The 11,916-nt window shown below is 42.0% G+C and overlaps 2 protein-coding genes across 3 annotated transcripts; one reads left to right on the plus strand and one right to left on the minus strand.

Moving 5' to 3' along the window:
• Positions 1–1,569: 1,569 nt before the first annotated feature.
• Positions 1,570–2,433, minus strand: LOC147960233 (RING-H2 finger protein ATL39-like). Its single transcript, XM_087535610.1, has one exon. It carries the CDS (start codon positions 2,279–2,281, stop codon positions 1,802–1,804), a length of 480 nt encoding a protein of 159 aa, XP_087391736.1. The 5' UTR covers positions 2,282–2,433; the 3' UTR covers positions 1,570–1,801.
• Positions 2,434–8,705: 6,272 nt separating this feature from the next.
• LOC125522331 (putative F-box/FBD/LRR-repeat protein At1g78760) lies at positions 8,706–11,446 on the plus strand. 2 transcript variants are annotated; one of them, XM_048687391.2, is made up of 4 exons: positions 8,706–8,833; positions 8,987–9,898; positions 10,596–10,751; positions 10,841–11,446. In XM_048687391.2, the coding sequence occupies exons 2-4, from the start codon at positions 9,035–9,037 to the stop codon at positions 11,033–11,035; spliced, it is 1,215 nt and encodes a 404-aa protein (XP_048543348.1). In that variant the 5' UTR covers positions 8,706–8,833; positions 8,987–9,034; the 3' UTR covers positions 11,036–11,446. The 2 variants fall into 2 exon arrangements, with proteins under 2 accessions (XP_048543348.1, XP_048543349.1); XM_048687392.2 differs by having other exon boundaries at positions 10,872–11,446.
• Positions 11,447–11,916: the final 470 nt, after the last annotated feature.

The following is an 11,916-nucleotide window of genomic DNA, read 5'->3' on the forward strand; positions in this document are numbered from 1 at the left end:
TTACAACAACATCTTATATTTAGTTACAGAGGATAGCCATGTACGTCCTCTGCTGAACTAGACAGGACAGAAGCATGACAGCTACTCATGTTACAAACTTGTGAATCCTAGGCCTCTTTCTTGCAAAAAAGAAGAATCTTATTGCGCCTCTATTGCAAAATTTTCTCGCAAATCATAGATTCTCTTGCAATTTTTTCTTACACTAGGTATGTGTCCGTGCGTAGCCACGGGGTCAAATAGTTTTTGTCTCAATAAATTTGGTAGCATGAATCATGTATGGTAAGTACATTAATGTGATTGAGCAGCGTATAGGAAGGTGAAATATGACATGGAATTGAGCAATGTAATCCCCTGTTATTGCAAAAGGTAAGTTAATTAAGGTGGAGTTGATGTAGTGGTACAAAAGGTAAGTAAATTAATTTTATTGAACGGCGTACTTGAAAGGTGCGGCCAATATGGCTTGATGGGGGAAAGTCCCCAACAGGATGAAAAAAATTGGTGCACGGACGTGGTGGGAAGGGGTGAACCGGTTGACAAGTAGTAGAGATGCATTGCAGCTAGCTATGCACACACAAAGAGAAAAAAGGTGAGCCATGTATCTTCATTGTTCAACTCTTTGATGAAAAGATGAAAACCAAAAAAAAACTCTGCCCTTCCATCTCTTGGATAGATAGAGAGGGAGGGCCAGACAGAGGAAAAGAATGTGCATCGCTATTCAATTTCCTGGCGGGTTGTACCCCCAGCAGCATATTTTCCTAATTTCCCTCTATTGTGCAGGCAAACCCATGGTTTTAAATACACAAGTGCAAAATTATATGATTATGAGACATTTTTATGAGAACCAAACTATATTATTTCAATATAACCAATCCTAAAAATCATTTGCCTCCCAAGAATTGAACTCGATTCATTCAGTTGGATTCCAGATCCAGATCCAACTACTATTTTGCCACGGGGGCGGGGGGGGGGGGGGGGGGGGATCCAATTCTAATATGATTTAATGTTTGGATTTCACATGAACTGGAGGTTATCCATTCTATGGAAGTTTGTTGTTTGATGTTCAGAAATTAATTTTCATGTTCACACATAACAAGTTACTCGAAAACAACTAAAATTTGAGCAATATTTTCATATATGGAGAAGCTACTTTGCGCTTATCAAAAGGATGACCTGTACAAGTACAACCTATGTGGACTTTCCTAAAACTTCAGAATTTTTTTTTAATTGTTCACAAAATAAAATTTCCACAATTCTTATGAAATTGTATTGCACGGTCTACATGTCGAGGAGCAACTTTGATATTATTCGCTACACAATTTGTGTAAGTAGGCCCCCAAATAGTTCTAGAGAGGTAGAGTACTTCACAAAACATTGGTCTTTCAATTTTTATCTCACATTCACACTATAAAATTCCTCAAAATTATATTTAACTTTTGGAGATGACTTGGTGCATAGAGGAGCAACTTTGTACATTTTGGCTATTCCATATATACATGTTGGTCCCAAAAGTGTACATGGGCCCATAATTTTATTTGATTGTTGCCAGTAAAAAAAGAATTTGTTTAGTCATATTCTAACTTCATCTGTTTACTTCTAAGCTCTTAAAGGGAGAACGTTAATTGTAGTACAGGAGGAGCGGTGATGTTGCAGTATCCGTTGTACACAGAATATTTTTTTCTCTGTATACGGAGGCATTTACAAGTTACAACTACATGCTGTATGAGAACTAACACAGGCGACAAGCTACAAACTAAACTAGCATGCACCTTGCGGAAGACAGCTTCGGTGACCGGCCGACGCCCTAGACCGGCAGCTCGGTCGTCACCTCGGGCTGGCCGTCGTCCTCCGGGGGCTGGGGCTCAACCTCCGCGCGGCAAAGCGGGCAAGTGTCATGGGACGCCAGCCACATGTCGATGCACTCCACGTGGTACAGGTGCTTGCACAAGGGCAGCAGCCGCACCATCTCGCCGGCCTGCACCGTGCCGAGGCACACCGAGCACTGCGCGCCTTCCCCGCCGCCCTCCTTACCGCTGTGCCTGGCGGAGTGGGTGTACGCGAACTCCGGCAGCTTGGCAAGGTCCACGGTGCGGCGGCGGCCGGTCTCCGCCCCCGCAGCCGCCACCGGCGCCCGGTTGCGGAGCTGGTAGCAGAAGAAGAAGATGACGGAGAAGAGCGCGGCGCCCGTGAGGCCGACGCAGGTGTAGCTGAAGATCATCGTCCCTTTGTTGGTGTGCCGTAGGTGCTCTGAGTTTGGCAACCCCGTCGGCCCGAACGAAGCCATGGAGCTAGGCTAGCTGCTTCTGCTTGGAAGAGTTTCGCCGGCTCGTACTTCGAAGGTAGAGGAATGAGAGCCGACGCCGATCACAGCGAGGGCCTGCCTTATCATGCGGCCCGAGATATGGGTAGAGGGTACGGTGGCGACCTGGTGCATTTTCTAGTGTTGCGGGTGGGAGAATTTTACTCACAGCTGTCAGCAATTTTGCATTGACTTGTACTCCGTACTAGATTAGCTTCAGAGTGGCATGCATGAGGAGGAGAGTTTACCGGCACTACGAGTTTAGTAATAGACACTTTGTCAACTCTCTGCACGGTAGTTGTTATAAAGAACAAAGATAATAATCCAAACAATACAAGTGGTGCACCTAATCAATGACGATTTTGCACCGAAGATGACATAATGCATTTTTTTAAACATGAGGTAAAAGCTTTGACATTTTTTGTTTTGAATCCCGCTTCGATGCAACCCCCTCTCTAAAACGTATAAAGGGTAGTATCGACATTTCACATATTGTATCTATTTTTTGTGTGTACGATGGGTTGTCCGCGAGACGTATACGCCGTACGTTTGTTCATTTGGAGAGCCCAACTCTGTGCTAACAGACGCCCTGGGCTCGGCCCACTAATATTTCCTTACTAATATTTTCTTTAACATTCAAAAATAGATGCTGGTAGTGATATTCGAACTCTTTACTTCTCTGTATGAATCCACTGGCAGTATCCAACTGGGACACCTCAAGCTGCTATGCTACATACAACATTTGATTCTTCTTGTTCACGCGGCAGATGTGACACAAAAAAAACAGAACCGCTAGGGATCAAATCAGACCACTTCATCATCATTCGATTTGTAGAAACTTTTTTTGTTGTTGCGGAAATTTGATTTGTAGAAACTGACAGACCATCCCATTGGAAGGCATAGAACGTGCGCCAGCAAAGCTTTTCCCTTACATGATTGATGGAAACTAATAAGTAATAACTACACATAGATCACGTGAATTGGAAAACAAATCACTGATTTAAGGAAGCAAAATAAATCTTAGAAAACTAATTCAAGATTTTAAAGGAAAATAATCAGTCTAGCGAAATTTGTATCCAATATTACCAAAATTTACTTCCAGTGCAGCTAAAAAACAGCCAAAAAAATTCGTCTCTATTCATTTGCAGCACCAAAACTATGTTAAAATTTTGCCTCCACATCAACTCAAAATTAACATGCTTCATTGGTCCGTATAACATATTTCCAATGACCTAAATATTTGCTTCATTCCCATCTCCAAAACCATAGGCTTCGTATTCTCATATCACATGTATTATGTATTCACCATAATATTAGCTTCAAGTCTGGTATCCATGTGCTTGCTTCCTTATGTTCTTTATTATACAAGCTCGTAGCCATTGCCGGCCGAGGGTGCGTTGTTAGCTGACACGGTGAAGTTGTTGACGAGATCGGACCAGGTGATTAAATTATGATTTTAAAATATTTTTTCCTTCAAATATTTATTAAATGTTTTTTCGAAAGTCTTTACAATTTTCAATTTTGTCCCTTATTAGTTATGTTAAAAACTTAAAATAACAGTTTTAAGTACCTACCTAAATTATGATTTTAAATATATTTTCCTTCAAACCTGGCATAGATGGTCGGACGTTATAAAACTTGCATACGGTGTCGGAATTCATTCAAACATGGCATGGATGCCTACCATGGGCATGCCCACCTGCTGACAAAAGTTAGATCACTTCATGCATGTCAATAAATAGACCATATTCAATGGAGAGTGTTCGGGTAGGCGAGAAGAGTCCGTTTGAGACCATTTTTTCGGCATCCATCACATGACCCAAATTTATTCCATGAGCTTATATGGCCAATTTAAGGCACCATCCCAAGTTGTTTGAGTTTTCGAAAAAAAAATCATTTTCTGGAGTTTTCTTGGTGAAAAAGGACCGATAAATGGTCGGACGTGTCGCAACATGCAAACGATGTCGGAAGTCGTTCAAACCTGGGATGGATGCCTCATGTGTCTGTACCAGGCTGCTGAAAAAATTTGGGGTCATTTATCCATAGTCCAAGAACCCACTAGTTGAGAGGAGTATGATAGACTAGGCCAGATGAGTCCCGTGAGCATGTAGTTTTTCCCAATTCGAAAGCTTCTGTTATTTGTAACTGCTGCCATTATCAACCAACATGAACATTTTGTTGTGAACTAACCATGTCTTGAAATTTGTGAACAATTTTGAAATTTCAAATTGTGTATGAAAATTTTACAAGTTTGAACACCTTCTCCAAAATTGATAATAAATTCCCAACAATTGATGAAATTATTTGAACGAGAATAGGAAACAACGTAATTTTCTATAAAATTATCATTTTTTGAAACACAGGCATTTCTTCTATTTGCGAACAAAATATTCGAAAACACGGGCATTTTTTAAGATTCCAGAATATTTTTAAAATTCTAAAAAATTGAAAACAAGAAAATTTTAGGGTTTTCCAAATAATTTTCCAAAATTTTGAACAAGTTTCGAAAAGAATTAAAAAAGTTAGGAAAAAATGCTTAGCCGCTGGCTTAACTAGGGGACGGCATCGATCCCATCCGGCGCCTGTTGGGGGAAACTCTATTGGACGCTTATTATGTCAAACAGTCGTTGTTTCACACACACCCAATCGATACGAGTGAACATGAGCCATCCCATTTCAATCTGTTCGTTGCCTCTGTATATGCCGGTTTTCAGAACCTTTTAGATGGTTTCAGGCCAGTTTTTATCTGTTTCCCGAATGTTTAAAAACGTTCATGAACCATTTTGTTTTTCAGAACCACAAAGTTCAAAAAATGTTCAACATATTTATTTATTTAAAATTTTGAAAATATCAAAAAAATGGTCGCATTTCAAAGAAGTTTAAAGTTTCAAAATAGTTTGTGTTCTAAAAACTGTCAGAATTTTTTAAAAAAAGTCTCATTTAAATCGGTTCGGAGTTTATAAATGGGTTCCACTTTTTGGAATTTTTTTGAATTTTAAAACTTTTGTTTACAATTTGGAAAAATGTCGGGGTTTAAAAAAAGTCACGTTCTAATTTCCAAAAAAATGGTCAACTATGTCACTGGTCGTAGTTCTTAAAAGGCCTCGCTGCTTTTTGTTAAGATATCTGGCTTATTCTGGTGGTTGTGCTCGTTTGTGTTATTGTGGAGGTCTTGTGCTCGATTCCTGCTGGAAGCAATTTTTTTAGGATTTTCCACTCTTTCACTACACAGCAGTTTTACTATAAGTCCACTACACATATCGTTTGCTGCTGGGCCGGCCCAGTTTCCTGCTCACTGTTGTACGGTCCGGACGACGTATTTCGTAAAAGGACCATCCTATCCTTTCTTACGAAGGGGTATGGGCAGATCTGATCCGTTCATATGTCTAAGGGGTTGTACCGAAGAAGAAGTGTTTTTATTAACTATTAGATGATACCTTGTGCGTTGTTATGGAAACCATCAACAAATAATTTGATGTTTAAAAACATGAGAAAGTATATGAAATAATATAAGTTGTTGAAAAAAATTGTTTGAAAGAAATATTGTTCAGAGTAAGCATCAAAAGAAAATTTGATGAAAAAGCCGAAAATGAGTGTGATTTTTGTTCTATTAATTTTTAACAATGCATCAGCGAGGCGATATGAGGTTAGGTGAAGCTTAGTTATATCATAAAAAAGCCAGATTAGCTACTTGAGTGTATGCAATTGAACCAAAATGAGATTAAATGGTTGCATGGGAACAGTGGATTCTTAAAAAGAAAAAACTTGATGAGCTACCTCTATGTACGCAATGGAATCAAATTGGGCTTGGAATTCTGTTTAGCGCAATTCTGTGGGCTGTGGGGAGCAAAAGAGACGTGTATAGGAAGCACAAGAGAATGCTAATGAGAAAATACATTTGTTTGGGGTTTCAGAATGAGATAATCGCATTAACAACGCATGAAGTCTAATCAAATGGTTGGATGAGCACTCGTGTTGAATGTCTGGAGTGGAACAGATGTCGTTAAGACATATATAGATAGCAAAAGAAACCTAGGATGACGTGGTTGCTTGACAGTGCATGAAAAAAATAGTTGATGGTTATTTGTGGTAGACTGCATGTGCATGAAGAGTTAGTGCGATCATGCGCATGAAGAGTCAGTGGCGGGAAATCATTTTTACATGGTGAACCTATCTTATGATGTGGATAGGTTGCATGTCAAAGTAAATAAGATAGTGGGGATGAATTTTTTAAGTATATAAGTTAAGAACAAGATTGTTGCTCAGTTAAGTACGAAAAACGGCTGAAAACCGACCCAGCCAAGGACAATGCCACTCCATCAAAAACTCCACAGGGTCACACACACTCTCAGCACAAGGTCAAAGCACACGCAAAACCCGACACGGCAGGACCATGCCCACTCTTGTTGATGGCACGCCAACCAAGCGCATACAAATCAAGGGTGACCCGCTCCAAACTAGTCGAGTCCCACCACTGCTGAAGTAAAGAAGTCATGACTACCATGGAAAAAGTATACATGGCATGCTTCTGCAACATTGAAGATGCATGCACTACATAAGAGTCTACGCCAAATTTGAAGCTCGACACCCACGCAACACAAGATCATCACACTCGAGACTTTCATCTGCCCTGTCACACTTTTTAGTCCACCAACACCACCTTCCGAGCCGCCCCCCCTCCCCCCTCCCCCCCCCCCCCCCCCCCCGCGACACGCCACATCTCTCCCTCGTGCAGAAATGTCACACGACCTAGCCACCCCGCAGCCCAAGCTGCTCAGAGCAACCACCCCCACAGACCACGGTTGTCGCACCACCACATCTGGGGAACGCGGCCTCGACATAGTCAGACCGCCTCTCCCCCCGCTTTATTCTTTACATAGGAGCTAAGGAGCACATAGCTAGGATTTCTTTCTTTTTTCTCTTTTCTTCCTTTTTATACATTCAGTAGTATATAAAATGGGCTACGTCTTGGAATATAAACTACAATTTCTTTGTTCACTCTTGGTGAAAATGCATGCTCAGTGTCGGGATTCCAAATTTCAGGATAAATTACACTCAAATTCTAGGCATGAATTACCTCATGCAACCGTCAATTACTGCATGCCTGTTGAGCCACCAGGAGGGGCCTGATGATGAAGGCTCTGGTGAGGTGCGGGCCGACTGCGAGGTCAAGGAGGATGTGTGTGGGTGCCGTTGGGATTTGGGAGACACACGCGTGAAACAATGGTGAGGCCTAGAGGCGAGGTGGGAAACCTTGACGGGGAAAGAAAGAGAGCTTTTTATTGATGAATACATCAGTGGAGCCATTGCACATTGCACCATAGGCAGTGAAGCCATGGCACGCTGCATCATAGATGGTGGAGCGTTGCACGATTGGAGTTAAGTTGTACACCAGATTTTAGAGGAAATACATGCGTCGATTGCTCAGAAATCACCAAATCACTTAGAAAATCTGGTAATCCGAAACCTATGTGAATTAGTATAGTTGATTTATAGTTTACTTGTGGGATGATTCGCCAACAAAGGGCGTGTGGAGTTGTGTCTTCGGTGGGTCTTTCGGGGTCCGACCGATTTTGGTTTTCGGTGGATATGTCTAGATTCATCCGAATTTAATGAATTTTGGAGTTTCTACATGCCTTTCTCGGCGTTTTCTTCTTCAGGGCGGCAATTTGATTCATGGATAGTGATCGTCGGTCTACATCAACGACTTTCTGAAAACTGCTTTTACAAGCTCGTGGCTTCAAAAGAGTTTGCTTCGCCGAGGCAGAGGCCAGAGATGGCATCAAGCTATGCTCACGACGTGAAGTCGATGGATGCATGAGAAAAAAAAAGACTTAGGCTCCCCAAGAATTGAAATGCTACTTTACACTTTTGTATGGATGAGTTTGTAAGGAGTTATGTTTTTTATCATACCGCCTTGGGCCCTTTTAAAAGAAAATAACTTCTCTAGAAAAACGGAAACTCTACGAGTGCAGTGTTTCGGTGCCCAGCTCCATCTACACCTGCTCAGAAAAAAAATCACAAACAAATTCAAAAAATTCCTTTTTTTTGCATGGTAGACAATTTATCACGTGAGGTCCGCTCCAAATTTTAGGTCATTTGGATTTCTGAGAAGCTCTTAGCAAAAAAGACAAATCGGGTCAGAATAGCGCATGAATAGTATATATTTTTACAGACCTCAAATTTGTCTTTTTTTCCGAGAGCTGCTCAGATGTCTAAATAATTTGGAAATTAGAGCGGACCTCACGCATTAAATTATCTATCACACACAAAAAAATTGGAATTTTTCAAATTTTTCTAATATTTATTTTGATTTTTTTCGTTAGAGCAGGTGCAGCTGAGTCTGAGCTCAGAAATGGATTACCGAAACTCTACGGTATTCTTTTCACTTTACTCGGTGGTGGTCACATTTTAGACCGGTGGTTACTCTCTTTCGAAATAAAGACTGGATGCTTACTCATCAAGGCTGTGGCGGTGCATTTGCCTCCACCCGGCTGTGGGGTGGACGGAGTTGAGCGCCCTCGCGCACCACCGGAGGTATGCTCTGGATCCCTCTCGCCTCTCCTCGTTGATTCTCTCGACATTTCCTCTCTGAATTTGTTTCTCTGCGTTCGTCTTCTTCCTGCCGTCCCAAATCTTGTCCCGAGCTGCGGATTCACGGCTTGTATTTCTTCATTTTCGTTGCTGCAGCCCCCTGCACACCACCTGTTCGACGAAACGCCTCTGAGCTCTGACCCCATGGCGGAGGCGTCGGGCGACGGGAGCATGGAAGACAGGATCAGCGCCCTCCCGGACGAGCTCCTCATCCATGTTCTCTCCCACCTGCGCTCACGCAAAGCTGTGCAGACATGCGTGCTGGCACGGCGCTGGCGATACCTCTGGCGGTCGGTGACCTGCATCGACGTGTCTTTCGAGGAATTTGAGGACAGGGCTGCTGCAGACGACTTGGAGCGCGAGGAGATGTTCAAGATGTTTGTGAACCATTTGCTGATTCTCCGTGAACGCGTAGACCTGAAGGAGTTCCGGCTGCAGTACAGCTTGGTGGTCGGGGTCGGCCGCCTCAGTGCTAACTCTGATGAAGCCAACCTATGGATCCGCCATGCGTTACAGTACAAGGCTCAGACTGTCAAGATAGGCAATCACAGCGAACCTCTGCAGCTTCTTCCCTGGGTATTCACTTCAACGTACTTGAAAAGACTGCACATTACCAATGCTCAACTGATCCTAGGTTTCTTTGACCGCCTCCGAAAAGGCTGCCCAGCATTGGAATATCTCTTCCTATCAATCTGCGACATTGAGGACCTTGACATTTTCTCTGACACACTCAAGGTTTTGATCCTCTCTGATACTATCGGGTTCTCATTCTCATTTGAGCACGATGCCCAAGTCTCTATTTCTGCTCCAAGCCTCATTTCTCTGTCCGTCCAAGAGTGTCCTTCCGGGGCCAGGCTACCTATACTAAAGAACATGTCATCACTAGAGACTGCATCAGTATTGCTTTCAGAAGGAGATATCACAACTTGTGATGCTGATGGTATCAGGCAGTTTCTCGGGGGCCTCTCTGGTGTTAGAAGTTTGGATTTCTATTATGGGGATAGACAGGTATGCTTCTGGTTTTTTATAGATTACATTGATCTTGAGATATTTATCCATACCAAAATCTGCAACCTAAGCATGTTTTCTTCTTCTTCTGCCTTAGCCCTTCCAAGTTATACTAGATGATTCATTACATAGCATAAGTGCAAATCAAACCTCTTGATAGGATGACCAGTGCTGTCTGGTCTCCACTCATTCCATTTCGTATGCTCATTTGTTGATTCATCAAATTGTTGACCAGAGTATCTTAGTTTTCTCATAATATAAAACTAGTACAATAACTGAGTTATAATGTAGCTTCAGCATATGCTTATGTGAAGGGCCTCAGCAATTGCTGAAACCATTATTGCTAACTCCTACAAACAGATTGGACCAATGCAACAGATTATCATGTGAAGCAACCATGATGTTTTAATCACATGTGCTCCATGGCTCTATCGATGAACAAAAATAAGTATATCATTGTCTAATATGGTTATTTTGTTAAGATGATCTCTGTTTGTGCTGTGATTTTTTTTTCTTTCATATCCAATTTGCTCCAAAGCTATAGTTCTAAGATTTTCAACGGCAACCAATCAGAAACGTAATCACATTATGTTAACTCCCTCCTTATATTTTTGGCAAGTTTGGTTGAAGCAGAAAAAAGAAATTGAAGAATACGGCATGGGTTTATGTTGTGTCTTAACATTTGAATCATTTGCAGCTGGAGGTGAAAAATAATCACGGATGGTGCCCAACATTCAACAATCTTACAAACCTGACTCTTGATAGGTGGTGCATGCATGCGGACTTATATGCCATGATAGTCTTCCTTCAGAACTCACCTAATCTGAAGAAGCTAACTCTTAAACTAAACGAGGTATATACCGTCTTCTCCATTGCATTTATCCTTCCATGAAAGTTTGAGCATGCACAGTAAAGATAAAACTGTTCTCTTTTAATTGCCAGCCACGATATCACAACGAGGTTGTATCTGCAGTCATCGGCGAGCTGGAGGATAGATCGTTTACATGTGAACAGCTTGAGATTGTCGAAATCATATGTTCGAAGGGAAATGAGCTGCTGCTACTTGGGTTGAAACAGTTTTTGCTAGAAGAGAGTGGCATAAGGCCTGATCAGATGCGTGTCAGTCACCAGAACTAAGGCCGATGCGAGTCATCCGATTGTTTCAAGTCCCACTACAGGTGAAATTACATGGAATCACTCATTGGCATATCACATGGCAGGCAAACATTGCTTCCCCTTGGATCTATGTTCGCTCACTCTGGTTTAGTTGGAATGAACATAGCATGTGTGTTTGCTGCCCTTGTCTTTTTCACACAGTAGAATCCTATAGTGTTGGTTTTGAACTATGTTCTGCTGCCGGTGAACCAAAAGAAACACACCGCTATCTTCCCATGCGATGCCATAATTCGTGTGGGGGAAGATTACACTGCATTTGACATACATGCACATGGCTCAAAATCGCCATTGACACTTTTTTTTTCATGGATGTGTGATGTTATTGATCTGAGTTGCATGGCTGATGACTGCAGAAAACTTGATGTTGCCTTTTCTGCTGTTTCTGAAAGAAAATGCTTCTTGTCATGTCAATCTTAGTAGTGGTGCCTTGTGTGCAGCTCAACTTTATGTGATATTCGCTTCATTTGTAAAACGCAGTATTCCTTTTGTTCGGTTACATCCGTGTACAGTCTATTGTGCAGACGTATAGTAAGTCAACCTTTTCTATAAGAAGCAAAAACCATCAACCGTGCAAGTCTGGAAGAGATAAAGAACAAGTCCAAAATGTTGCTGGCTTCATATGTTTTTCTGCAGTTCGAGTAAATGTACAGCATACCGAGTCTTGAGTCATTTTGTGTTGTGTTGTGCAAGTGGTGTTGGCGGAGCCAGCAAAAGGCTCTTCTAATCTGTCCTTGTACGTGTCTGGTCAGACTCTTGAATAAGACGTTGTCCTTGTACCCTCTTGACCCCGTTTTATATCCACACAACTGGAATCTGATTGAGTCTTGCCTTGCCAACACGGC

The sequence above is a fragment of the Triticum urartu genome, chromosome 7A, assembly GCF_056163025.1.
Source record: "Triticum urartu cultivar PI428250 chromosome 7A, HENAU_Tu73, whole genome shotgun sequence".
In the NCBI taxonomy this organism is placed as follows: Eukaryota; Viridiplantae; Streptophyta; class Magnoliopsida; order Poales; family Poaceae; genus Triticum; species Triticum urartu.

Bases quoted from the DNA above. Each gene is read 5' to 3' on its own strand.
- LOC147960233 (XM_087535610.1), bottom strand. From the start codon at position 2,281: ATGGCTTCGTTCGGGCCGACGGGGTTGCCAAACTCAGAGCACCTACGG.
- LOC125522331 (XM_048687391.2), top strand. From the start codon at position 9,035: ATGGCGGAGGCGTCGGGCGACGGGAGCATGGAAGACAGGATCAGCGCC. The intron at 9,899-10,595 runs GTATGCTTCTGG...AATCATTTGCAG, and splicing joins TCTATTATGGGGATAGACAG to CTGGAGGTGAAAAATAATCA. The intron at 10,752-10,840 runs GTATATACCGTC...TTTAATTGCCAG, and splicing joins TAACTCTTAAACTAAACGAG to CCACGATATCACAACGAGGT.